Raw genomic sequence first — 27,990 nt, 5'->3', positions numbered from 1 at the left:
GGCCTCATGAGCACATGACCCACATGTTAGCTCCACTGCATTGTAGGCAAGATGGAGGCACAGGCGGGTTACCTCAGGGCACACTGTTAGTAAGTTGTAGAGACGTTCCTAGCACTAATGATGTTGAGGCAGGAGGATCAGAAATTTGCAGCCAACTTAGGCTCCACAGTGAGTGTAAGGTCAGCCTGGACTATACGAGACTTTTAAAAACTCCAGTGGCTCAGTGGGTAAAGTGCCAGCAAGCCTGGAGGCCTGAGATTCCTCAAATCCACACAATGGAGGACTGCTGCTAGTTCTTCTCTGATCACTACATGTGTTCCATACAAAACAGAAAAAAATTTTTTTTGAGATTTGACTACCAATAAAACTGACAACCTGTCATCTACAGTCTGTGTTGGGATAAAGTAATGTAAAAGCACTGTGGTCTGAAGATGTGTCTCGGTTGGCAGAGTGCTTGCCTAGCATGCACAAGGCTGTTTGGTCCCTGAACAACACAAACCAGGTGTGATCTCAGCGCTCAGGAAGTAGAGGTAGGAACATCAGCAGCTCAAGATCATCTCAACTATACAGAGTTTGAGGCTAGCTTGGGCCACACAAGACCTTGTCAGGTGGGGGTGGGTAGCTCTTGTTCTAACTGTAAAATACAACATCTGGGTTTGTCTGTGTTCCTTGGTTAGTGGGCAGTGGTCTTATTTCGAGACCAATGGCGGGGAAGCCTTGACTTGCTGGCAGTTCCTTGGCCTTCAATTCTTCTTGCTCTAGGTACTCAATGCAGGAAATGTTTGAGGTGGTGTCCAATGTCCAGGAGTACCGAGAGTTTGTGCCGTGGTGTAAGAAGTCACTGGTGGTATCCAGCCGTAAGGGTCACCTGAAAGCCCAGTTGGAAGTCGGGTTCCCACCTGTCTTGGAACGTTACACCTCTGCAGTCTCCATGGTCAAACCACACATGGTCAAGGTAAGGCCTCTAGGAGGATTACTGACCAAGTTCTATGTTCCTTGGCAGTTTCAGTCAAAGACTACTTTGGTTTTTCCTACTACTTGATGTCTGTGTGTTAAAATTTTTTACTAAATATAACAAAGGGAGGGAAAACCACGTTTAACTATTTTGAGTAGTGCTGGGCCAACTGAGGATATCACATATGCTGTTTAAGTGGTTCTACCGAGCTAAACCATCCAGCTCGGTGGTTCCTGACCTTCCCAGTGCTGAGTCCCTTAAATAGAGTTCTAATGTAAAATTTCCCCAGTGGTTTCAGGTGACCTGTGAAAGGGTCATCCGATGAACCCCAAAAAGGGCTGTGCCCTGCAGGTTGAGAACTGCTGCTCTAATACCACCCCTCTTCCTTAATTAACAACAGCAGTTAGTAGTCGAATGTCTCTTATTGCAGGCTGTCTGCACTGATGGCAAGCTCTTTAACCACTTAGAGACTATTTGGCGATTCAGCCCTGGTATTCCCGCCTACCCTCGAACCTGCACCGTGGACTTCTCGGTGAGTCAGGCTTTGTGAGACAGGCCTGGGACTGCGACTGAGGGTAGAACTGAGCACTCAACACTTCCAGTCATCAAGTACCCAGAGGTCTGAGTCCACATTAGATTTACATTTTGCTTAGTTCTGAGATAGTGTTCCAAAGTGATGTCTGGAGGGGAAGATGAGGTTCCTTGATTTGGCCAGGAGCTGCCCACCTTGGTCTTGACGGTTGTCTCTCTTGTGTTTCCAGATTTCCTTTGAATTTCGTTCTCTGCTCCACTCCCAGCTGGCGACCATGTTTTTTGATGAGGTTGTAAAGCAGAACGTTGCTGCCTTTGAGCGCCGGGCAGCAACCAAGTTTGGCCCAGAAACAGCCATCCCCCGTGAGCTCATGTTCCATGAAGTGCACCAAACTTGAGACAAGGGATTGTTTCCTTGCCTCTAACCCCTCTTCCCACCCAATTTTATTTATTTGGTTTGGCTCTGAGAGAGGTCTAAGTTTCACCTCTCAATTCTTCCTAAACTGGGCTGCATGCTGTCTGGACACAGGAAAGATAGCGGATATGAAGTGAGATAGATACATAGGAAAGGGTCAAGCACATTCTGAAAGCCTCACATGCCCATGGCCGTTGCACACCAGATAAAAAGCAGGGCTGTAGCTGTCTCTGGGCCTGGTCAAGAAACCTTACTACTCAGTTGATGGAATTTAGAAGGAACTTTCTCACACAGAGAGACTGGCTGGCAAGTAACTTTTACCCTGCTAAGATTTCTCAGGAGAAAAGGCAACCTGCCCCAGTTTAGGAACATGTCCATGCTGTCTGACAGGTAGGAAGTGAGGAGCTGCTTTACCATAGTGCCACAGAGCAAGGGGGAGAAGTCACTAGACAGTGTTGTTCATATTGTGGGATGTATCTTTTTTCTCCCATGTGGCCTGAGTTTTTATAAAACTTTAATAAATGGTGACAGTGTGAATTTGTCATATTTTTGGGGGGGAGGGTATTGTTTTTTTGGGTGGGGCTGGGGGATAACATAGTAAACAGAAGAAAGTTGTACCTTCCTTTCCTGCGGGTAAAGGCGTAAGGCAGCCTCTTGGACACAGTGTCCCTGCTAACTATAGTAGCACATCCTGCACGCCAGGACCTACTACCTACCCTCCCACCTATTTATAGACGTTTCCAGAAAGTCATCTGTAGCAGGAGTTTCAGGACAGACCATATGGTCCTAGACTCCCATGTATCTATGCCCCCAAGGACCACCCTTATTTGGGGACCTCCTTAAGGGAAGTGGCAAGGAGACTAACTACAAGCACCCTCTAGTGTCCAAGCTTGGAGCTAGCAGTCCTACATTTGTCCTTGGTATACTGCTCCCTTCACCACTGGGCTAGACCAGCTCCTGGACTAGCCAGGCAAGCACGCATGAGGTCTCTGTTACAGTGTGTCCAAATCAGGAGGGAAGAGGGTTAAAGGTAAAGACTTCTTAACCTTGGGGAGAGACTTAACATCTTTGGAAATCAGCCTCCCTCTGCCTGTCCAGCTTGCCTTAAGAGGAATGTTCAGAATCATTTATCACCCACTGCTTTAGACCTTGACAGCCAGACCCCTTCCTCATAATGAGTCTTTCAGGCCTTAGGTAATAGCACGTTCAAACATTGTTAATAAAAATGTTTTATTATTTTCATTTTATACAGAACAACCTGACTTTAACAGTTACCCAGGGGTTTACAGTGTGTTCCTCTCAACAGTGTGGTGCTGGAGTTGGGTTCCACACAAACACAGGCAGGGATAAGGAGGGGGCACAACAGGAGTGTATCTTAACCTTTTCTCAAGAAAAGGCAGTAGAGCATTCTGAGTCACTGAAAATCTGTGCAAATGAGGCTGCTAAAATAAATGCCGTGCTATGAGCTCTTACTTAAGGGAAGAACAAAAGACACTTATAAATAAAGGACCATTTCCTTGACACGGGATGAATGCCCCCAGCCCTAGGTCCATCTAATACTCAATGGGAACGGTGTGTAATTGCTGTTCAAAAAGAAAGGCTAGAACCCCTGGGACCAGACCCCAAAGAGGCTGGTCATTCCTGAGCCCTTGTTCTGTGCCAGAGCATATTAACTAACAGGATAAACCAAGGTCAGAAGATAGTGGCTTATGTTCCGTGGAAGTAAAAGACCTAGTTCACATTAAGGACTGATAAAGTCGAACCACTGGGAAGACCACAGATCGGATAGACCTGCTAAGAAAGGACCCTAGCAGAGGCCAGGACAGGGAGACCCAGAGCATCCTCAGCTTGAGGCACAGCAGGTATAAGAAGCCTGGAAGGAAACAGAACATCCCCCCCAGACCTTAACTCTAATGGTATAATTTAAAAGGAGAAATAGATTCAAATGTTGGGTGCTGGTCATAATAAACACCATGCCATTTGTGGTCACCTGATAGCATAAAAAGTTGCCAAAGCGTCTCCAGCTAACCAATAGATCTTGCTAGGTAGGAGGTGCTTGTGTACACGGGAAAAGGCCCTAGCGTTTGACATAGCTCACATCCAACATGGTTTCTATGGAAATAAGGGGGCCTGTCCCTGGCCCAGATGATTTAGGGGCCTGCAGAGCAGAAACAAAAGCTTCACTGCATGACTGCAGCTTTTCTGTAACCTGCTTTGACCTAAAGAAGAGAGAAGCCAGACTCTTACTCTAGAGATGGTTGGGTAGCCAGATCTATCCCTGACCACATGCATCAGTCCCGGTCCTACAGCTGGTGGGCAACTCATACCAGGAGGAGGAGGTGAGCTGGTGAGGGGAGAAGGGGTCACTTCGTCTTTCAAGTCTTAATTTATATTTTAACTTCAAATGTATTTTCAGTGCCTCAGATACAGTTTAATCTTAAGTCTTAAAGGCCCCTGAAACAAAACAAAATTATACTTTATTTTTAAGCTTCCTCATTTTCTTATAGTCAGTTTCCCCATAATCTCCCATTTTACCCTGACTTAGAGTCCACAAACTTCATCAGGCCATCCGTGCTCATGGACTTGGGCCTTTCTAGAGGGAAGCCTAGGGCTCTGCTCCAGATGAGCTGGGCCAACACACCCAGTGCCCTCGACACTCCGAACAGGACTGTGTAGTAATTCATCTCCGTCATGCCATAGTACTGTTAAGGTAGAAGAGAAGCCTTGTGAGACAAGTGGTACATGCAAGTCCATAATAACATAGACACCCCTGTCACCCCCTTTCTCCAGTCTTAGCCCAGTTAGCCTTAAATAAAAAGAACATCAGGAAAAGTAAAGCAGTCACAAGTCAGTCAAGAGCTCAGCCCCAGCCCCTGCCACAGCAGCTGTATCAAGAAGAGTCCTTGCTCTGGTGGGGCCTGGTAGAACAGACCGGAGTTCTTAAGAGGCTGAGGCAAGAGACCAAAAGTTTAAGGTCAGAGGCCAAGGAAACAGCTCAGTTGGCAGAATGCTTGCCAGTTATGGCTGAGGGTCTGAGTTCCCAGCTTGCACATAAGTCAGGGTTGTGGCATGTGCCTGAAATCCCGGAGACAAGGAGGGCCACTTGGAACTTGTCACCATCGAGTGGCATCAATGAGCTCCAGGTTCAATAAGAGACTCCATCTCCAAAAATAAGACGGAAAGCAAGAGAAGACACTTGACAGCACCCCTGGAATCCTTATGTACTTACATTCGACAGACACATGAACACATTCACCACCAACTGACTACAAAAGCACCAGGCCTGGTGCCACATGTACGCCTTCATCCCAAACCCTTGGGGACAGAGGCAATGAATCTCTGAGTTCAAGGCCAGACTAGTTTACATAGAGTTCTAATCTAGTCAAGGCTACTGAATGAGACCTGTCTCAAAACGGGGCCACATGTGAGGCTTTGGGGTCCACGCACTGCTCTGATTAGGGAGCTAATTGTGTGCTTGGCAGAAAACAATGGTGATACAATCAGAAAGTAGGGAGGAGAGGACTCACCTGGAGCAGCACCCCACTGTGAGCATCTACGTTGGGCCAGGGGTTCTTAGCCTTTCCTTGCTCTAAGAGGATATTGGGCACAATCTTGTACAGCTGAGCAACCAGCTTAAACATGGGATCCTTGGGCAGATGTTTCAGAGCAAACTCTCGCTGACAGGAATATCGTGGATCAGTCTTCCTTAGGACTGCATGACCATATCCTGGGACAACCTGTAAAGAACCGGAAAAAGGAATAGAACTGGCATGCTGAGGTAGGGTTCTTCTCTTCACTCTGAGGGTGATTTGGTCCTGGTGTCCATGCAGGACTGTAAACACAACGCTAAGCCACTGTGGCAGCTCAGCGGGACCTGTCTGAGAGTGAATGAAGACTGCAAATACAGCTCAGCAGCGGGACACCTGCCTAGCCACAGAGCTGGGTCTGAGCCCTAGCATCATAAGAAAACTAAATTCACAAGGAAAACACATGGAGAAACAATAGGGAAAAGGTCCCTTCTTGCCTAATGTAGGGACTGCTTTTATTCTTTTCTATATTTTTTTCCTTGAGACAAGGTCTCGATGGTCTGGAATTTTCTTTCAAACTGCAGTGTTTGGGTGTTTGTCTCTTTCCTGGTTGCTTACCCGTCCCGAGTTGAGTGTGTTCCAGATGTAGTCTCGTAACTTCTCATCTGACACGTCTTTGCCGACTTCCTTCTGTAGCTGCGTCAGCCAGACAAGCACCTCCTACATGTGAAGTTCAAGGGTGGGTGAAGAGAAGAAATGTGAACACACATGCCAAGCAACGCATGTCAAGATAAGGGACGGAGCATGTGAGTAAAAACAAAACACAGAACAGAAAGGAAAAGAAAGGCCAGTCTCACCTGATTTGCTAGTCCATGCAGAGGCCCTGCCAGCCCATTCATAGCTGCTGCAAAGGACAGGTAAGGGTCTGAAAGGGCGCTGCCCACCAAGTGGCTTGTGTGGGCACTTACATTACCACCCTCGTGGTCACTGTGGGGATGTAAGGTGGAGCCAAAGGGAGAAAGAAAGGGCTGATTATGACACAGGCATTTTTCTTTTGTCATCTTGGCTTCATGGGCTCACAACATCCTACAGCCCAGTCACTGATGACCACGTCCCACCCCTACCTCCACTGACAGGGATATCAGATACACAGCTCAGACACAGTCTCGGCTAACCATCCCAGTTCAGTACTGGTCAGGAGAGGGCGCTCGCGGGAGCTGGCCTCTCTTATGTGAGTAGCTTACTCTTCTTCTCAGAGGCAATTTCCCCAGGCTTTTCAGCTTTCCTTCCTTCTTTCTTGCCGGAGTTTCAACCCTTACGAGATGTCAACCCTTATGAGATGTTTCTTCCCCTTTGCTACAGACCATCTGTTCCCAGACAATAACTTTAAGAAGTTTTCTTTTGTTTGTTTGCTTGTTTGTTTTTTAAAACATGCTAATCCCCAGTTCCCATTGCTAGGCACAGTGGCACATCCTGGGATGCAGAGGCAGACAGATCTTTATGAGTCTGAGGCCAGCATGGTCTACAGAGTGAGACAGTCAAGGCTGCACAGAGACCCTGTCTCAGGAAACAAAAATAAAAACAAAACAGAGTGCCCCATTAATCCAGGTGCTGGGGTTTAACACTAACTGGAGCTCACCTGTGGATGGTAAGGTACAAACGCATGAGCTCGGTGAACTGAGGTTCTGTGTAGCCTAACATGTTGGTAAAATTGTGGGACCAGTCCAGCTTAGAGTCAATGGCCCCAATACTGCTGCCCTCCCGGTACAGATTCCGGTAGATCTTTGCTGCAACGCACGGCAGCTTGGCAATCAGGTCCATACAGTCTTCATAGATGAGCTGAGGAGAGAGGAAAGGTGGAGGAAAAGGAATTACAGTACTGACCGTCCTGTGCGTTAGCAGCTATGTGCTGAGTGGTGGTTATATACTATGTATACTGAGGTATGTAATAACAATAAGCATATACGGAGTAATCCACTGTGGTCCAGGTTTATAGTATCTGTTGTATATTAACACACAGCCCCCCACTGTCTCCATCCTACTAAATATATACTGGCCATTCACAGATGAAGAACTGAGGTTCCCAGACCTTCAGTATTAAACTAAAATCTGAACCCTGATGAGTTCAACTGTGGCCTTCTCCAGGATGCTATGTCTTTGGTACTACTAGACATGTGCTAAGATGTCACCTTTACGTGCACACAAAGGGAGTTGCACATGGCATAGCACACAGAAAGATTCTCTCTCCATCCATGGGGACTGAAGTTAGGTTTCCAGGACTGTGTAGATGCCTTTACCTGCTGAGCCATCTCATGGGCCCACTTTCTAAAACTCTTTACTTTTTATAATAATGCTTTAAGATTAGTGCTGACCAAATATTGACTAGCAAAAGCTTCCATGTTTCAGGTATGTATTATGTTATATTACACAAGGTTTTGACACATGTATACTGTGATAGAAAACTTGTGCAGCATGTAGGAAACCAGGCTCGATGCCTGGCACTTAAATTTTTTTCTAAAATATGGGGCTAGAGAGATGGCTCAGTAGTTAAGAGTACTTGTTCTTGCATAGGATCCAGGTTCAGTTCCCAGCACCTAGCATGTTGCCTAACAATGGTCTGTAACTCCAGATTCAGAGGATCAACAGCCACTTCCGGTGTGTACATACATGCAGACAAAACACCCATATATGTAAATAAATAAATAAATAAATCTTGAAAAACATGTCCCAAGGAGAGCATACTGTTTATCAAATACCAAATCCTCAGCAGGGAAAACACACATTTACATTTACAGACTATACAGACCGAGCAAGTCCTATCTACGTATTTAGAAATACACATGTAGACGTACTCACAGACGCAGACACAGATTAATGAAAAATAGGAGCCATGAATTTGAAAGAGAGCAAAGAGGGTTATATGGAAGGGTTTATAGGGAGGAAAGGTAGGGGAGAAATGGTATAATTATAACATAGTCTCAAAAATCAAAGGAAATTTAAAAACTTCCCAAAAGCAGTAACATGCCACCCTTATGACTGTCTTGAGTAAAGGGACATAACTGATCACAAGCCTCATGCACCAGTAGCCCCACTGCTGTAAACACTGTAAGACTCTAGCATTAGCCACCATTATCATTCACAAGATGCAGAACAAGATGGCTTTTTAAAAAAGATTTATTTATTTATTATATGTGTGTACACTGTCGCTGACTTCAGACACCAGAAGAGGGCATCAGATTCCATTACAGATGGTTGTAAGCCATCATGTGGTTGCTGGGATTTGAACCCAGGACCTCTGGAAGAGCAGTCCCTTAACCGCTGAGCCATCTCTCTAGCCCTCAGCTTTTTTAAAAAAATGGGTCAATAACAAAACCACATAACAATGTTTGGATACCTCTAAAATATCTTACAGGCACTTATTATAAAGTATGATGTGCTGGGTGGTGGTGGTATACTCCAGGTGGATCTCTGAGTTCCAGGACAATCAAGACATTTATTTATTTATTTATTTATTTAATATTTTCTTTTCGGAGCTGGGGACCGAACCCAGGGCATTGCGCTTCCTAGGCAAGCGCTCTACCACTGAGCTAAATCCCCAACCCCAAGACATTTATTGCTGAACCTAGCTGACCAGTCTACTTCTAAAAGATAAATTTTTTTCCTTTTCTTTTTTTCGGAGCTGGGGACCGAACCCAGGGCCTTGCGCTTGCTAGGCAAGCACTCTACCACTGAGCTAAATCCCCAACCCCTAAAAGATAAATGTTAAGGGCTACAGAGATAAGAGACACAACTGATTTTGGGTCTCAAGAGTATCACGCCAATATCATAGGACAAGTGATAGCTAGAGGTCTCAGATATCAAAATACCCAGTGTTTTTAAAGCAGTGAATCTGGCCACTTACAAAGAAATTGTGAAGCTAAAAATGGTTAACTCTGAGATATGCACTTCAGCAGTTAAGAGCACTAGCTGCTCTTGCAGAGGACCTGGGTTCAGTTCACAGACCCCACATAATAGTTCTCAACCATCTGTTAACTCCAGTTCCAGGCAATCTGATGCCCTCTTCTGACCTCTTCAAGCACTGTACATATGTGGTACACATACAAACATGCAGGCAAAATATTCATGCATATAAGATACCCCCTGAAATTTATGGTTGAATTATTGACTTCAAGGCAATCTTTCCTATTATAAATAACACAATTAATAACAATTATTCTTTGTTTTGTTTTCCAATACAGGTTTCTTTGTGTAGCCCTGGCTGCCTTCAAACTCAGACACCCACCTGCCTCTGCATCTGCCTCTCAAGGGATTAAAGGTGTGTGCTAACACTGCCCAGCCATAATAACTGAACAGCAGGTAAAGGCACTTGTTAGAAAGCCTAAGGACCCGAGTTCAACTCCTGGGCTCCACATGGTAGGACCTTCACATACATGCTTTGACACACAAGCACCCCCTAATTCCTCCAGTCCCAGGGGATTTAACGTCTGGCCTTCATGGGCCCCCACACATATATGGTGCACATAAACTCACAGTGGCGTGTGTGTGTGTGTGTGTGTGTGTGTGTGTGTGTGTGAACTTTTGAGTGTTTGCCTAGGATGCACACAGTCTTCCATCTGCAGCACATCATAAAATGGTGTGGTGGGTGGTAAATGCCCATAGCCCCAGCATTCAGAAGGCTAAAGGAAGGTTCAGAGGCCAGGCTGGATCCACAGTGAGTTCAAAGGTAGTAACTGCTACATAGCAAGATTCTTTCAACACCCCACGACCTGCCCTGTTTAATAAAGTAGTGTGGGATAGTTGTGTGTATGTGCACGTACGTATGTGTATCTATATGTATGATGTATGTGTATGTATATATGTATGTATTTATGTGTCTGTGTGTGATGTGTGTGTCTCTGTGTGTGATGTATCTGTATATATATATATATTTATGTATCTGTGTGTATGATGTATGTGTGTGATGTGTGTGTTGTGTGTGTGTGTATGTATGTATGTATGTATGTATGTATGTATGTGTATATGTGTGTGTCTGTGTCATTTACTTTCCCTATACTACCTATTTCCAAATTAACAAAGGGAACCGAGAAGAAGGCTCAGTCAGCTGAATGCTTACTCCTCAAGCATGAGGATCCGTGTTGAGATCTCTAGCACCCGTGTGAACCCAAGCACAGCAATAGTGTCTGTAACCATAGTTTTGGGGGCTGAGACTGCAGTGTCCTTGGAGATTACTGGCCAGGCAGGCAGGCCAATTTAATGAGTTCACTTCAGTGAAAGATCTGTCTTAAAAAATAAAGTGGATAAAGCAGGAAGCATAGGTAATGAAGACGCCTGATGTTGACCCCTGGCCTCTACACACATATTCCACACATACAAAGAAAATGGGTGTCTTCCTGGAAACCTGGCCACATAATCTGCACTTCTGAGGTCTGTGTGGAGCTGGAAAAGGATTGTAGCAGGTGTGTGCCATATTGTGCACTGGGTCAGCACATGTGACCTTTCCACCAACAACCAAGTTCCAGTGAATGCAGTCACTCTTCATTTTCAGTAAAGGAAGCTTGTTTCCTATTATTGATTGTTGATCCTATTAGCAGTATGCTGGTCACCTTTCTAGCCCTGACAGTGTCTTGGGCTGTCTACAGGAAGTGACTGGCATTAGTCCTCCTAGACTGTAGTTGATTAGCGATCATTCATCCAAACCTAAGGCGTCATTAAAAACTCTCCTTACCTGGGCTGGGGAGATGGCTCAGTGAATAATGACACCCAACAAACTGAGTTTGGTTCCTGGTACCCACAGGAGAAAATTCCTATAAGTTGTTTTTCCCAAGCTATGTGAGTGTTCAAATAAATAGGATGAAAGGGGAAAACAATCGGAGACCACATGCTCTATTTTCTTTATGACTTCAACAGAAAACAAGTGTACTATCTTATAGGGATTCCTAGTTTTGGGGACTGAACTTGGGGTCTCACTCATGGTAAGCATGTGTTCTATGACCCCAGTACCTAACAGTTCACCCCACTCAAATCTCCTACCTCCCAGTACTTAGTTCGGTTTATTCCCTCTGCATATGCCCGGGCGAAGTTGCTTTCACTGTTGAGGGCTGTGATGGCTGCACTGAGCTGAGACATGGGGTGCAGATTGGTCGGAAAATTGTCCAGCATGGTGACCACATGGGAAGGCAGAGCTGCCCTTTTTGCCCATTCTTGTGAGAGCCAAGAGACCTGTGAAAAGGGAGACAAGCTCAGAAAAATAGAACAGTAGTATCTGAGTAAAGATAAGCCAGCAGGGTTCAGTACAATCCACTTAGAATTGGTCAGACACTGCTGACACTTCTCAAAGTGCACTCTTATAAACACTAGCTATGGGCAGGCAAAGAGTACATTTTGTAGAGAAGAACAAGGAAGGGGAAGTGAAGAGCCAGTGTTCTTGGCTGTACCTGTTCCTCTGTGGGCATCTGTCCAGTTACCAGCAGCCAAAATAAGCCCTCAGGTAGGGGCTCTTCCCCACCTTTAGCCTTAGGCAGCAGTTTCTGGCACTCAGGGATACTATAGCCCCGGAAGCGGATGCCCTTGAGAAAGAAAGAGTGAGAATTACAACGAAATCTATTATTAATCCGTCAGTCACATAATTATAGCAGACACTTCAGTGGGTGAACACACTCGCCACTGAGCCTGAGGGCCTGAGTGTGACCCTTGGGATTCACACAGTGGTGTAAGGAGATGGTCTCCCACAAGTCGTCTTCTGGCGTTCAGACTTACAATGTGGCACTTGTACTGGGCACATGCACAAATGCACATACACAAAGTAAAAATAATTATTTACTTAAAAAAATACATTTATTAAACCAGGTATGTTGGTGCACACCTTTAAACCCAGCACCAGGAGGCAGAGGCAAAGGCAGAAGAATCTCTTGTTTAGAGGCCAGCATGTGTCTACAGAGTGAGTTCAAGGATAGCACTACATAAAGAAACCCTGTCTCAAAAAACAAACAAAAAATGTGTAATTTTAAAATATTCATTTGCTTAATTTTTTTTTTCTGAGAGTGTACTCCTGACATATACTATGTAGACTAGGGTGGCCTTGAACTCAGAGAGATGTGAGCCAGCTATTCATGTTACTTTCACTGTGTGTGTATGGGTGTACAGGTGAGTGCAGGTTCATGAGCCACCAGAACCCACAGAGCAGGAGTAAGAAGTGTTTGTGAGATGCTGATGTGTGTGCTAAGAGCCAAACTTGGTATCTACCCACAATAGTACGTGCTCTTAATGGCTAAGCCATCCCTCTAGTCCCAGAAATGTGTTTCTGTTTGTTTGTTTTCAAAGGGTTTCTCTGTGTAGCCCTGATTGTCCTGGAACTCACTCTGTAGACCAGGCTGGTCTCAAAACTCAGAGATCTGCCTGCCTCTGTCTCCTGAGTGCTGGCATTAAAGGTAGGGTTGTTTGTTTTTGTTTTTAATAGTTATTTTTTTTAAAGATTTATTTATTATATATGTACACACCAGAGAAGGGCATCAGACCTCATTACGGATGGTTGTGAGCCACCATATGGTTGCTGGGATTTGAACTCAGGACCTCTGGAAGAGCAGTCGGTGCTCTAAACCACTGAGCCATCTCTCCAGCCCTTGTTTTTGTTTTTAAAAAACAAAACACAAAGTCATGCTTGCCCAGCCTGCCACGAGCTCAAGGCTACTCTGGTGCACACAGTAGGTTCCCGGTCAGTCAAGGCTATGGTACCAAGTGAGACCTATCTCAGAAAACAACACCAGCCCATCAAAAGAGAACCAAACCAAACAGAACCCTAGTCCTGTCAAATATTCACTCTTCACACACTTCTGCCTTTGCTCTCTCACTGTGTACTTTGACGTGCTAAAGAGAAAGCCCATTCTTCAGTTCCATTCACACCTAGTGTGCCCCGTGCTGACCAGTCTCCAGACTCATCTGTATGGTCAGAAGCCCCGACCACCACTAACGGACGATGGCATCTTACCTCATCAGGATCAAGAACCGATGTCTCATACACAAGTCCCTTCATGCCTCTCATGCCACCGTACATCTGAAGGAAGGAAGTTGTAACCAATCATCAGTGACTCAGACTAGAACTGGGTGGAGCTTCAGAGAGCCCAGAGAGGACGTTTAATCTTTCTTGCAAGACTACACTTAGGAGGCAGTTTCCGGGGTTGAATTTCTAGAACTGAACCAGCATGTTACAAGACTGCCAGTGCTGGGAATGAATGAATGTTCATGTCGGGTTATTACTGTCTCTTATGTATCTATCTGCCTTTGTTTGCTTCCTTTTCTTAGCTGTATTTTATTTTTTCTTCTGACCATTCTTGATTTGTCCACACTTAACACTAAGTTAGATGGAATTAGATCTACTGTGGGCAGAGGGAGGGAAGGAGGCAGTAATTAGACACTGGTAGCTGAATGGCCCAAACTCTCTCCTTTTTTTTTTTTTTTTTTTTTTCTTTTCTTTTTATCGGAGCTGGGGCCCAAACCCAGGGCCTTGCGCTTGCTAGGCAAGTGCTCTACCACTGAGCTAACTCCCCAACCCCGGGCCCAAACTCTTAAGGCTGAGGAAGCTACCCAAAGACTAGAGGATTTACTGGGTGCAGTCTAATGGGATGGCAGGCACAGAATCAATCAGAAAACAGTCTAGGCAACAGTTGTGAACAGAACTAGAAACTTCATTCAGTTTTGTCAGAGGTGAATGAGGATAGGCTTAATTATTAAATTTACAGAAAAGAACGACTCTCTACTGAATACCATAAACGCTAATCTTTCACTGTACAGAACAGAATACTTTTGAACCACCAGTAAAGAAAATGGTGCCTCTGTGGCACACATTACAGGGTTACTTCCCTCACTAAGACACCAAAGCCCTTACCACCCTTACCATGTCCACAGTGATTTGGCCAACCACTGTCTTCCCATGCTGCTGTCGGAAGGTCTTAACTCTGGCCTGCTCCTTAGGTATCAGATTGCTCAGTATGTCTTTCAAATTCTAGAACAGAAACACAAGAGTTAAGAGAGAGGAGAAAAACCTATAGGGTTTCCTACTGTGGAGAAGGCTGTGCAGAAGGCTGATTAGCATCTCTGTTGGCCAGGCAGGGGAGCTTCATTTTGCAGAGATGAAACTGCCCTGGATATGGACACTGATGCTCACTTAATGACTGAAACGTCAGGAATGGCGGGCATATGCCTATAATCCTAGCACTCGAGAGGCCAAGGCAGCAGAATTCAATGAGGCCACCCTGAATCTAATAAAAGGAACACAGAACAGGACCTTGTACCAAGAATTAAAACAAACAACAAACCCCTTTAACTGTAAATCTTACTTCCTTTAGGGGTTATGAGTATAATTTAGCTGTAAAGTGCTTCCTTAGCACGTCTGAGGTCTGACTTTAATGCTCAGCATTACAAAAGCAAAGGGGAGGGGGGCACTTGCTATTCCCACAGCATACTCCACCATACTCCACTGAATAAATGTCCTTAAACAGTAGTAATAATACAAGCACTCTATCCTGAGGTCAGACCGCTGCAAGGACCTTGCCAGATCTTACCGTGGAAGAAGCACTGGCGTGCCGGGCAGCAAGGACGAGGCAGGATGAGTTCTGCAAAGAAATGAAGACAAATCGTTACTAATGCCTTTGTATCAGGGAATTGCGGTGACTCAATCTCTTCACCTTTTAGGACATTTTGGCATAAGGTTGAGCAGCTGGCTGGTAATCCTGCTTTTCATATCCATAGTTTTGCTAGTGTTTCTGTAAGTATACTGTCAGTGCGGACATACTGTCCATGCTGTCATACTGTCCATGCTGTCATACTGTCCATGCTGACATGCTGTCCTGCCCTCACACAGCCGAGCTCCTGGACAACAGTTGTTACAGTGTCTAGTGCACCCTCATTTAATTGTCAGTATTTCTGAGTGGCCCGACTGGCAACTGCTGCTGCAGCTAGGATGCCTGCATCATTAAAGTCTCCTTATTCAATTAACCTGTCCAATCCTTTCACACCAGCATTTCTTTTTTTTTTTTTTTTTCGGAGCTGGGGACCGAACCCAGGGCCTTGCGATTCCTAGGCAAGCGCTCTACCACTGAGCTAAATCCCCAACCCCCACACCAGCATTTCTAACCCTCCCAGTTTATTTCCAGAGAAATAGGAGCAACCAGGGTGTTGCATATCTGATTATACTAAGATGCTAATTACACCTGTTGTCATGTTCTGTCTTGCCCCTTAAAAGGAGAAGCAGGAAAGAATTATTGTACCTGAAGATCCCTTGTGGTTTTAAAAGCACATAGAATATCTACCAAGAACTAACAGACAACTACTTAAGTGGATCAATGGAGGTGCTAGAGAGATGGTTCAGCAGTTAAGAGCACTACCTACCTGCTCTTGCAGAGGACCCGAGTTTTAACCCCAGCACCCACATGGAGACTCACAGCCATCCTATGATTTCAGTCCTGAGGAACCCAAAGCCCACTTCTGGTTCTTGCAGGCAGCAGGCATGTAAGCGGTACACAGGCAAAACATACATACACAGAAAATTTTAAGTTACAAGAAAAATAAAAATTAGAGGAATTTTTTTTTCTTTTTTCTTTTTTTCGGAGCTGGGGACCGAACCCAGGGCCTTGTGCTCGCTAGGCAAGCGCTCTACCGCTGAGCTAAATCCCCAACCCCAGAGGAATTTTAATGGTAGTAAATTACCTTGGAAGCTGTGTGTGGTATTTGTTTTTAGGTGTCAACTTAAAAGTATTAAAAATAATTATCCAGGGCTAAGAGATGGCTCAGTGATTTAAGAATGCCGACTGCTGGGCTGGAGAGATGGCTCAGTGGTTAAGAGCACTGACTGCAGGGTTGGGGATTTAGCTCAGTGGTAGAGCCCTGGGTTCAGTCCCCAGCTCCTAAAAAAAAAGAAAAAAAAAAAAAAGAGCACTGACTGCTCTTCCAGAGGTCCTGACTTCAATTCCCAGCAACCACATGGTGGCTCACAGCCATCTGTAATGGGATCTGATGCCCTCTTCTGGTGTGTCTGAAGAAGCTACAGTGTACTTACATATAAATAAATAAATAAATAAGAATGCCGACTACTCTTCCAGAGGTCCTGAGTTCAATTCCCAGCAACCACATGGTGGCTCACAATCATCTGCAATTGGATCTGATGCCCTCTTCTGGTGTGTCTGAAGACAGTGACAGTGTACACATATGCATATAAAATAAATCTTTAAAAAAATAAATATCAAAAATAAGGGTGTTTCTAGAAGAACTTAAGTCTGAGGGGACTAAGTGGAAAGGTATATCCTCAATGTGGGTATGGCAGGGGGCCTCACAAAAGAAGTAAAAACAAAAACAAAACCAGAAGAGGTAAATTGGTCTTTTTCTCCCAGCATGCGGCAGAACTCTGCCTTTAAACAGAGTGACTGACACTGGCACGTCTCAGGGTCTCAGCTTATAGACTTGAACAGCAACAAACTATTATTCCAGGTATCCTGTTTGCCTCTATAACTGGGTGAGCATGTGCAACATGTATGCGTATCTGTATCCAAGTAAATATGTGACATGCGTGGACAGCATGTCAGCATGGACAAGGTTTCTTTATATAGACCAGGCTGGCCTCAAATTCAAAGTCAGCTTGTTTCCACCTTCAGAGTGCTGGGGTTTAAAGGCATGTCCCACTACTCCTAATATCTTTATATATTATTTATGCGCACTGTACGTACGTATACACGCACACACACACACACACACACACACACACACACAAATCTCTTACTGATTCTCTAAAACCTCGATTAACCTTGATTACTCAAGATGATAAAGGAAAATTTCATGTTAGAACAACTTTAATTACAAAGAATACAGAACACTTGGTTTGGGAAGGAAAGCTCAGCATGGGACAGTGCATAATCCTAGTGCTTGGGACACAGGCACCAGGATCACAACATTTACAGAGTGAGACTTGTCTAAACAACAAAAATCAAAACAGAGAGACTGGAGAAAGAGCTCAGCAAATAGAAATACTGGCTGATCTTCCAGAGGACCAAGGATGACTAGCAGCCATATGGCACTGACAGTCATCTGTAACTCTAGTTCTAGGAAATCTAACAGCCTCTTCCGGCTTCCAGGTACCAGGCACAGACGGTACACAGAAGTACTTGTCTAATATGCACAAGGCCTTGGATCCCCACTGGGCTCCCTCAAAGCACACCATAAAGTTTATGTATGTAGTGATAGGGCCAGTAGTCCCAGTACTCAGGAGGCAGAGGCCTGAGAATCAGAATAAGATAACCCTCAGGTGCACGAGTTTGAACCCAGCCTTGTACCATGTCTCAAAAGTAAATGAATTAATGCAAATGCAGACTTGGGTCTCAGACTTAATTTCAATTTAATTGCAACTTTTTACATGTTTACATGAAACACTGCAGCGAGTCCTAAATGCAGGTCTACCATTTCATTCTATTATCTTGGCTATAAGAGCCAACATAACAGTCTTATGTTTTAAATCTCTAAAATGGTAATAAAAAGCCAATTCTAGGGGTATGAGAGATGGCTCAGTAGACAAGAGTGTTTATTCTGCAAGCATGAAGACCAAGGCCAAATCTCCAATACCTCATAAAAAGCAAGACATCAATACTAAATTGTACCTGTTTTATAAAATTACTAGGCATTTTGTTATTTAATAAATATAACCTGTAAGTTCTTTTCAAAATATTTTAATGTATTTTTAAATGCATTTCTATCCATAATTAGTGTCTTATAAATATGTAGGTTTTTAAAAACCAGTAACATAACAGGCATGCTGCTTGTACCTATAACTCAAACTGTGGGCTGAGGGAGGAGGATCCGCAGAGCCAGTCAGCCTAGCCTGAAAGGGGTGAGTCTGGTTTCAGACTCATTTGCAGTGATGGTGACACCAACCTGGTACCCTGGCCTCCACTGGTACATGCGCCTACACACTTACACATAGTGTGTACCACACACATAAGCCACATCCAGAACAGTTAAATAAACTACAAGAAATACTTTGTATGAAGGCATGTAGGGGCTGGAGAGGTACTTGCTCTTGCAGAAGACCCAGCACCCACATGCTGGCTCGAATTATGCTGACTCTGGTACCAGAGGAGCTCATCTCCCTATGATTACCTCCCAGGATGCAGGTGGTGCACAGACATACATGCAGGCAACCACTCACACACAGAAAGTTTAAAAAAAGAATCTGAGGGCTGGAGAGATGGGGTCCTGAGTTCAAATCCCAGCAACCACATGATGGCTCACAACCATCTATAAGGAAATCTGATGTCTTCTCCTGGTGCGTCTGAAGACAGCTACGGTGTACTTACATATAATAAATAAATCTTAAAAAAATAAAAAAAAAATCTGAAATAAAAGCCGGGTGGTAAAAATCTTTAATCCCAGCATTCAGGAGAGGCAGATGATTTCTGGAGTTTAAGGCCAACCTGGTCTACAAACCAAGTTCAGGGCACCTACGGCTATTTGTTACATAGAGAAACCCCTGTCTGGAAAACCAAAAGCCAAAAAGAAAAAACAAAATAATAACAAAATTTAAAGCATGCAGACACTGATTTGTGTGTAAGTTATAAATTCAATACTAGTCTCTTTAAAACCCATCTTACAAGTGGTTTATTTCACCACTTGTAAGCATGGTGGTGGTGGGCCTGCAATCCAAGTATTATAAAGGCTGAAGCAGAGAGACTCAAGTGCTAGGCTAGCCTGGGCTACAGAATGGACCCATGTATTTGAAAAAAGAAAAAGGAGCCAGGTATGATGGCCACAACCAGTTGGAAGGAAGGTATGTAGAGGGAGGGATCAGGAATCCCACAGTTTCAGTAATAAACCATATGGATCAAGGCTGCCTGAGTTATCTGAGACCTGACTTCAAAGAAGGAAAAAAAAAAAAAAGGAAGAAAAACAGAGAACTGTATTGGCCATATCAGAGTCAATTAAACCCTACTAGGAAAGAGTGAAACACTAATTCCCTTTGGCAACAAAACAGAAATAGTTCCTCCATTTCCCATTTTTCGTGAGGGGTGGTACTGAGACAGGGTGTTTAGTCTATAGCCAAAGGTATTCTGGGACTCAGGATATAATTATGCTAATCTGGAACCTGTGCCTAATTCCTCCGTAAACCCTCTAAAATGTCTGCAGCTCCAGACTGGAGGTGCTTGAAGAGTGCCACATCCAAGTCAGGCACATTCAGCCACCAATGGTTACCACAGAGAGCTAGAATGGTTCTGTACAGTGCATTCAAATTATTCTCACTGATAGGACAGGCAGATTACAAACTTCTGAGTCACTCTTGAACTTCTACCTCCCAGCTCCTCCCCCACCCTGCAGGGATGGCACCAGGGACTTCAGCTTCTGGTTGCTTGCCATAAGTAGTGACCTTACTGAACAGCAGCTGTCAGGCGAATCAGGCAGCCCCTTCACTCAGGCTAGTTCCTTCATGGGGAGAGCTGCTACCATAGCTTGGTGACTACTAATGGCCGACAGCCAAGATTCCCTCCCTACAGCGTGAAAGTGCAAGTACCACAACCATTAAGAAGCTATTCAAACCTCTTGTCATATGCAGTGCCTTGAGCGTGCTCATTTTATTTGATACAGGACCTCCCGTAACAGGCTGGCTTTGAATCTCTGCTCCTCCTGCTTGACTCCTGAGTGCTGGGATTACAGGTGAGCTTGTCTTACACCTGATGCATTACTTCTGATCTGTTTCATTTCTGAGACAAGGTCCCACTAGGTAGCCCAGGTTGGCCTGGATCCTCCTGTCTTGGCATAAATGAGGGCTGGGATTGTAGGCACAAGAAACCTGGCCCAGTGAGTTTGCAATTATTGATGGAAGTAGATTATGGTTCTCAAATGGGCTGACATCACCTCTATTTTACAAGGCTAAGCAAGAAAAAGACCAATGAGTTACATAGTAATGCTGTGACAAACTTTTCTATAGTCCTTAAGAATATTACTACTGGGGTTGGGGATTTAGCTCAGTGGTAGAGCTCTTGCCTAGCAAGCGCAAGGCCCTGGGTTCGGTCCTCAGCTCTGGAAAAAACAAAACAAAACAAAACAAAACAAAAAAACCAACAAAAAAAAAAACAAAAAGTAAAATAATCATTTAAAAAAAAAAGAATATTACTACTAAAATAGGGAACAGGGAAAGTGCTTGTCAGGTGTCAATGAACTAGTGCCTCACATTCTGTTATTTTCTTTGATAGCCACTCAGTATGCTACTGTCCTCTTATATCCTCCCATTGTATTATCACTAATTCCTACGAAGGGCTCTTTTTAATAGAGACAAGGCAATTTCCCTTCAACCACTGACTCTGACTTCATTCCCAGAACTCCCAACACCAAAACCGTGAGAGAGACTGAGCAGAGTATTGAAGCCTTTAATCCCAGCACTTGGGAGGCGGAGGCAGGCAGATCTCTGAGTTCCAGATCAGCCAGGGATACAGAGGACACCCTCCCTAAAATAATGATGAAGCTAGAGAGATGGCTAAGTGGTTAAGATGCAGTGCCAGAGTCCAGTCCCCAGCACCAGGACTGACAGCTCACAATACCTCCAGCTCTCGCTCCAGGGCATTGGAAGTCACCATTCTCAGAGGAAAGTACACAAATATACACAGTGAAATACACCAGGCAGGGTGCAGCGGTGCCCACTCTTCATCATAGCACTAGAGACACAGTGAATGAGGACAGCCTGGCCTACACATTAAGTTCTAGAACAGCCAGGGCTACATTATGAGACTATTTCAAAAACAAACAGAAACACCTACCTCCTTAGTGTATGAATCTCAAAAATAGTAAGTTAAGCTGTGAAGGCCTGCCATGGCAGTCACACCTGTGACTGTAGACCTTGGAAGGCAGAAGCAGGAACAGTTTAAATCCAGCCTCAGTTATACAGAGCCCTGTCCCAGAAAAACTTGAAATGGAAATTTAAAGAGGACAATGACCAACCAATGGGGAAAAAAATTAAAGAAAAAGGAAAGGGAAAAACTGACCAACAAACAACAACAGTAAACTGGCCTAGGACAAAAACTCCTCTGTTTCCAGAATCAGGTCAGAGAACTAAAGCCATTTGCAGTCTGTGTTTCACAATGGTCCTGCTGGAAGCTAGCCTGCAGTGTTTGGTCAGGCCACTTAAAGACCAAGCAGAGTAGTCTAGATTTTATACTCTGACGCCCTTAATAATAAGAAGAATTCTCTTAATAATTCTACCTGGCAAGCCAGGTGATGATGTACTCGTTTGATCCCAGCACTGGAAGACAGAGGCAGGCAGATCTCTAAGTTTGAGGCCAGCTTGGTCTACAGTGAGTTCCAGGACAGTGAGGGCTGCACTCTGTCTTAAAAAAAAAAAAACGGGCTGGAGAGATAGTTCAGTGGTTAAGAGCACTGACTGCTATTCCAAAGGTCCTGAGTTCAATTTCCAGCAACCACATGGTGGCTTACAACCATCTGTAATGGGATCCAATGCCCTCTTCTGTTGTGTCTGATACAGCTAGTGTACTCATATACATTAAAAAAAGAAGAAGAAAAAAGACGAAATCTACCTATCATTTTCCTTTTAAATTTTGTATTATATTTTTAAATTTTTTAAATTATTTATTTATGTACATGAATGAGTACACTAAAGCTGTCTTCAGAAACACCACATCCCATTATAGGTGGTTGTGAGCCGCCATGTGGTTGCTGGGATTTGAACTTAGGGACCTCTGGGAGAGCAATCAGTGCTCTTAACCACTAAGCCACCTCTCCAGCCCCTTGTGTTACATTATTACTTAAGTGCTTGAGTCACACATATACACCATGGCTTTGGTTTGGAGGTCAGAGGACAAATTACAGAAAGTGGTTCTGTCTTTCCACCACGTGGAACCAGAGTGGTCATCAGGCTTGGCAGCCAAGTGCTGGGCCATCTTGCTGGTCACTCTACAGTATCTTGCCTACAAGTCCACTAATTATTCAGAGAAGAAAACCATAAAAGATTACCATTCATACCTCAGAAAAGGACTGAGTTGCCAAATTGAAAACAAAAAATAAAGTCTTAATTATTTGTTTCAGCAGAAATCCACTCTGTTCTTTGTAAGTCTGTTTATTTTATTAAGTATTTTTAAAATTACATGCGGGAGACAGTGCCTCACTATACAGCCTTGGCTAGCCTCAAACTCATGAGATCCATGTGCATCTCCCTCCAGAATGCTAGGACTAAGGTAAGTGCCAACATGCCTAGGTTATAAAACTTATTTTTAAAGATTTCTTTTAACTTATGCATCTGTATGCCATGTAGATGCCCACAAAGGCCAGAGGAGAGAGAGTGCAGGATCTCCTGAACCTGTTAAAGGCAATGTGGGTGCTGGGAACCAAACTCAGATCTTCTTCAAGAGTAGTTGATGCTCTTAACTGATAAGCCATCTTTCCAGATGCAATTTATTGTTTTTTAATGTATTAGCTTTTATTACATTTAACTTAGAAATTCATCCCTGAGCTGGTGAGAAGGCCCAGCAGGTAAAGGCACTTGGTGCCACACCTGATGAGTTTGTAGAAGGAGCAAAAAATTAACTCTATAAACTGTCCCTTACCCAAGTGTTGTGTGACATGTGCCAGGCACAAGTTATTACATATGCACCCAGTGTGCATGACTCCTCACCTCAGCACATTCTTGAAAATAATAAATGACTCCCCTACTGCTACTAGATTTTTTTAAAAACAAGTTTTAGCTCCTAACACTTTGCTCCAGGTTTTACAAGAATCCTTTTTTTTTTTTTTTTTTTTTGATTCTTTTTTTCAGAGCTGGGGACCGAACCCAGGGCCTTGCACTTCCTAGGCAAGCGCTCTACCACTGAGCTAAATCCCCAACCCCACAAGAATCCTTTCTTAAGTCATGTAAAATAATAAAACTGGGTATGGTAGGTCATGCCTGTAATCCCAGCAAAATATATCAGTTCAAAAGATATAAACTGTCAAATTCCACCCCATTTCTTAGGGTCACAATCCAGTCAAATCAGCAAGCACGCCAGATAATGGTGCCTAAGAAAACCTGAGCAGTGGAAAGAACTGGCAGATGCTAAGAAAACAGTGCTAAATAAAGTTGTACAAGAAATTGTGTGGGGGCTGGAGAGATGGCTCAGTGGTTAAGAGCACCGACTGCTCTTCCAGAGGTCATGAGTTCAATTCCCAGCAACCACATGGTGGCTCACAACCATCTGTAATGGAATCCGATGCCCTCTTCTAGTGTATCTGAAGACAGCTACAGTGTACTTTATATGATAAATAAACAAATCTTTAAAAAAAAAAAAAAAAGAAATTGTGTGGCTTTAGTGGAGATCCAAGTCTGGTTTCCTACGTTGCATGCTTGGCTTCTAAGAACCAGGAATGACAACAGATCTCTTCTCTACTTCTACACCCACACTTCTCTCCTTGCTGACTGAGTCCATGAAGTCATACGCTACCAATTTAAAGGCCAGTAGGAACAAATAGATTTATCCCACAATGGAGTCCCACTTGGTCAAGGAAGGTAAATGGCCACAGGTCAACTTTTGCCTTTAAATGTTTTAGGTGTTAAGCCTATTTCACAGGAGAAACATGACTCTTGTTGAAATGATCTCAGACTAGGGCTTATAGAAAATGTGCAGTGAAGCTGGGCACGGTGCTGCATGGCTTTAATTCTAGCGCCTGGGGGGACAGAAGGCAGAGCAGGTCTATCTGAGTTTGAGGCTAGCCGCTACAGAGAAACCTTGTCTCCTTGTCTGAGGGGAGGAATAAATAAATAATGAGGGTGGTGGGAGCAGTGGTGTAGGCATGTTGTAAGTAACTGTTAATGTAAAACTGTACTGATCTTTTCAAAGTTCCAAGCGTCCTAGACTAGAGAAGCAATTCTCACTGATACAGAATTCCCTTTAGGATGGGTATGATGGTGCAAAGCCTTTAACTCCAGCACCTGAGACAGACGTAACATGGGGATTAAGAAAGAGTTCTTGGCCAGACTTGAGTTACATGGTGAGATTCTTTTTTTTTTTTTTTTTTTAAAGATTTATTCATTAATTATATATAAGTACACTGTAGCTGTCTTCAGATACACCAGAAGAGGGCATCGGATCTCATTACAGATGGTTGTGAGCTACCATGTGGTTGCTGGGAATTGAATTCAGGACCTCTGGAAGAGCAATCAGTGCTCTTAACCACTGAGCCATCTCTCCAGCCCTACATGGTGAGATTCTTAAAACACTATTTCTTTTAGATAGGGCTGATTAAGCATGTTGACTTCAAAAGCTTAAAGGTGAGCTGGTGGCCCTATTCCAATTCCTATCCAATTCCAGATCACCTATGAAAAGACCAGGACAGAACCAAGCTCAAGTGTGGTAGGCATGAGCTACATCCTTCCTGGCCAAAATCTACTTACATATCTATAGGTCTTGATAGATATATTTTTTGGTAAAAAATAATCATCATTTTTCTAATTAGGTTTTTTTTTTCCCTTAACAGGTTTCATGTAGCCCCAGGCTGGCCTGAAACTTTTGGAACTTGAGATCTTCTACCTTAGCTTCTTCAATCCTGGAATTATAAGCACGCATTCATGAGGCAATCCAAGTCAGGTGCACACACTGAAGGTTTATAAACCTAGGCCTTGCACATCCAAGGCAAATACTCTATCACTGAACTCCATCTCCCTATTGTCAGTCTTTTTTTTTCCTTTTTGAGACAGGGTTTCTCTGGGTAGCTCCCACTATCCTAGAACTCACTCTGTAGATCAGAGATCAGCCTGCCTCTGTGTGCCCCCAGCTCCTCTTGTGCTGGGATTAAAGCATGCACTACCACCAGACTCTCAATATTAAAAAGTAAAACTGAGCACCAATGACCAAGGGAACCGAGGCTGGTTTAGAAATGCTAAGCATAAGAGCAATGCTGATGTGCTGAAAGGCTCCTCAGAGTCCCAGTCATACTGCATGGCCCTCTCAAGGTGCTTCCCCTTAATTTTGTTAGGCTTTGATAGTTATGTGTGTTTCTGTTTATTATTGCTGTTTTCTCACTGTGTGTCTGTGACTTCAGGTGTCTCCCTCCACTGGTCTTCAACATCTGAACAGGAAGTCACATCAAAACCTGTTTCTGACAGACTGACTGGCAAAGGTCATAGGTGATGTAACTCAACATGGCTTGTAGGTGGAAGTAGGGATATGAACTCAGGTCTTCATACTTACACAACAAGCACTCACGCTTGGCATTCAAGCTTAAGGGAACTCTGTGCAGCCCAGGCTGACCTTGAATTTGTAATGATCCTCCTGTCTAAGCCTCCCAGAGTTTGTTTTACAGTTGAGAGTCACCATGCTCTGCTTCTGAGTTTTGCTGATTTTTGTTTTGTTTTGTTTTTGATACAAGCTTCCTCTGTGTAGTCTTGGCTGTCCTGGAACTCACTCTGTAGAGCAGGCTGGCCTCCAGCTACAGGTCACAGAGATCCACCTACGTGTGCCTCCCAAGTGCTGAGATTAAAGGCAAAGGTGTGTGTCATCATCACCTAGCTGTCTTTGTGGATCTTAAGAGTAAGCCTCACTCAGCTCTTTATGTGGGAGTATCATGTAGCTCAAGATGGCCTCAACCTTACTGTGTAACCACTGTCTCCATTCCCAGTGTTGGGGTCACAGCCATGTACCATCACAGTCAGCACACAGCAGGCACCCTGAGATTCAAGCAACTTAACCAAGCAAGTCCAAAAGACTTCTAAAGTTTCTGGGATCCTCAACTCCATTTCTAACATAGAAGTAAAGAATGTGGCCCAGTCATCCCCCAAAGCATTCTGAAGTTTCCCAGAGCCAACTTAAGAGACAAGGTAAACTCAAAAAAGTTTAAAAATCCAAAGGCTTTTTCAAGTTCACTGTTGTGTTAAGACTATCTGGTCTGAGTTAGTAGCTCTGAACCGATCTAATTATAGGTCCACCATTCTGCCAAAACATCGTCTAGAACTTGCTTCATTTCCCAAGAGGTTTCCTTACCCAGTTCCCTGGCAGCGGGAGTAGCAACAGCCAAGTAAGACAAGTGTCTACCAAACAATCAGTGTCTACCTTGTTGCTGGGCACTGATTAAAAACACCACGATATGTCGTGCAGGTTTTGGGGTACATCTGACAACTATGCCTCTCACACAGCAAGTCAAAAACATCCCAAGTCCTTTCTTTCCTCCGGGTGTACTCTGCCTCGAGCTGTCGACTGATGAGAAAACCTATTTCTTTAAAACTAAAACAGAAGCCAAGGTCACTTGCGGGACTGTCTCCACTTGTATTAGAGAACTGAGATTCCCTCAGCACAGCTGGGTCTCTGTTACACGCAGTCCAAAGCAGTGGTAATGCGAAATTAAGAGTTATCCCTACTTGGACTTGAACTGCAGAATTCAAAAGGAAAAAAAAAAAAAAAAAAAAACCTGTCAAATTAAAGGGCTCCAGGGAATAAAAGGAAGCACTCTCCTGGTAAGTAGTAGAATTAAGTCATGTGACCTTGGTGTTACTACCTCACGCCTGTCTTCATTTATTGGCCTGTAGCTTGGAGGAACAACCTTTCTGGTTCTTGCTTGTGCCTTATGTGATATTTAATCAGCAGGTTTAACAGGAACGCCCCACCCTATCCAAGCTCCTCCTATATACATTAAGTGCAGGAGCCCCAAGGACAAAGAGGAGCTGGGGGGCTCTAGTCCTCTAACAAGACTGAAGCGGCGGGGTCACTTAAAGGCTTCAATTACACTGAGGAGAGAAACAGGTCCTGACAGGACTCACCCTACAAAGCAGAGTCCAAATTCGCCCCAGTGACCAAGTGAGCACATCTGTTCATCCCCCAATTCCTCCTCCAAACAGTTCTCTCCCTAAGTCGTGGGTCACGCCACACCTCTGCTCTCTGACCCTGCCGTCAGGGACGAGCATCCCTTGCTTCCACCTTGGATGCATGATATGACAGAAGGCGGGCCTCCGGGCCGCGGGAGGCTGCAGGCCGAAGCCGGCAACGTTCACCTCAGCCGGAAGGGCACGCGGCACATGGCCTAGGAGCTCCGGGAAGGGCTGGCGGCCCGCCAGTGCCGGGCCCCTTTAAGGCGCAGAGGGCTGCGCTCCGGTGTGGGAGGGAGAGCGGGTGCCGGAGGCCCAGCGGTCCCCTCAGCCCCACCCCGCGCGCCACGGCGCGCTCCCTCCTTTAAGCTCACCTTGGCTCCCAAGAGCCGGGCTGCCGCAGTGAGTAGAGCCATGGAGGGCGAACTCCGGGACCTGGCGGGAAGGGATCGGAGAGAGAGAGAGCTGCAGCTGCAACAGGAGCGGCCGCCGCTGTGATGGAGACCGCGCCAACGGACCGACAAGGTTGAAAGGAGGCGGCCGAGGGGAAGGGTAGACAAACCGGCAGAGGCGCCCAGCCCAGGGTCCTCCGTGAGGCCCCGCCCTCTGGCCAATACTTGAGCCCGCCCCTCTCCCGGTACCCACCCCGGTCTCGGCCATTGGCCCAAGATGGAGGAGAGGCGGGACCTGAGCCATTGACAGATGTTATGGCGGAGAGGATTGGACTATACGGATTAGGCTAATTAAGAGTGGG

At 44.7% G+C, this 27,990-nt stretch overlaps 2 protein-coding genes across 4 annotated transcripts in view; one reads left to right on the top strand and one right to left on the bottom strand.

Annotated features, from left to right (window-relative positions):
* Coq10a (coenzyme Q10A) overlaps window positions 1–2,438 on the top strand; it is a 5,897-nt gene extending 3,459 nt beyond the window's left edge. For 2 of the 3 annotated variants that reach the window (XM_032909044.1, XM_032909050.1), the window contains exons 3-5: window positions 763–955; window positions 1,386–1,487; window positions 1,717–2,438. In XM_032909044.1, coding sequence (XP_032764935.1) covers window positions 763–955; window positions 1,386–1,487; window positions 1,717–1,884 — 463 coding nt within the window. In that variant the 3' untranslated portion in view covers window positions 1,885–2,438. Of the gene's footprint in view, window positions 1–732; window positions 956–1,385; window positions 1,488–1,716 lie in introns of all 3 variants that reach the window. The other variant, XM_032909058.1, reaches the window with a different exon arrangement.
* A 672-nt stretch (window positions 2,439–3,110) lies between these two features.
* On the bottom strand, window positions 3,111–27,990 carry Cs (citrate synthase). The gene is made up of 11 exons (XM_032909031.1): window positions 27,611–27,990; window positions 14,986–15,036; window positions 14,319–14,426; window positions 13,413–13,478; window positions 11,863–11,994; window positions 11,459–11,647; window positions 7,068–7,267; window positions 6,286–6,415; window positions 6,047–6,148; window positions 5,429–5,638; window positions 3,111–4,603 (listed from the first exon to the last, which is right to left on the bottom strand). Exons 1-11 carry the CDS (start codon window positions 27,650–27,652, stop codon window positions 4,433–4,435), a joined length of 1,401 nt encoding a protein of 466 aa, XP_032764922.1. The 5' UTR covers window positions 27,653–27,990; the 3' UTR covers window positions 3,111–4,432.

The sequence above is a fragment of the Rattus rattus genome, chromosome 1 (assembly GCF_011064425.1).
Source record: "Rattus rattus isolate New Zealand chromosome 1, Rrattus_CSIRO_v1, whole genome shotgun sequence".
NCBI classification, from domain to species: domain Eukaryota; kingdom Metazoa; phylum Chordata; class Mammalia; order Rodentia; family Muridae; genus Rattus; species Rattus rattus.
The sequence above is the reverse complement of the archived record's forward strand: the minus strand, read 5'-3'. Positions and strand labels throughout refer to the sequence as shown.

Bases quoted from the DNA above. Each gene is read 5' to 3' on its own strand.
- Cs (XM_032909031.1), bottom strand. From the start codon at position 27,652: ATGGCTCTACTCACTGCGGCAGCCCGGCTCTTGGGAGCCAAG. The intron at 6,149-6,285 runs GTGAGACTGGCC...CTTCACATGTAG, and splicing joins TGCATGGACTAGCAAATCAG to GAGGTGCTTGTCTGGCTGAC. The intron at 4,604-5,428 runs GTGAGTCCTCTC...CTACCTTAACAG, and splicing joins ACAGTGGGGTGCTGCTCCAG to TACTATGGCATGACGGAGAT.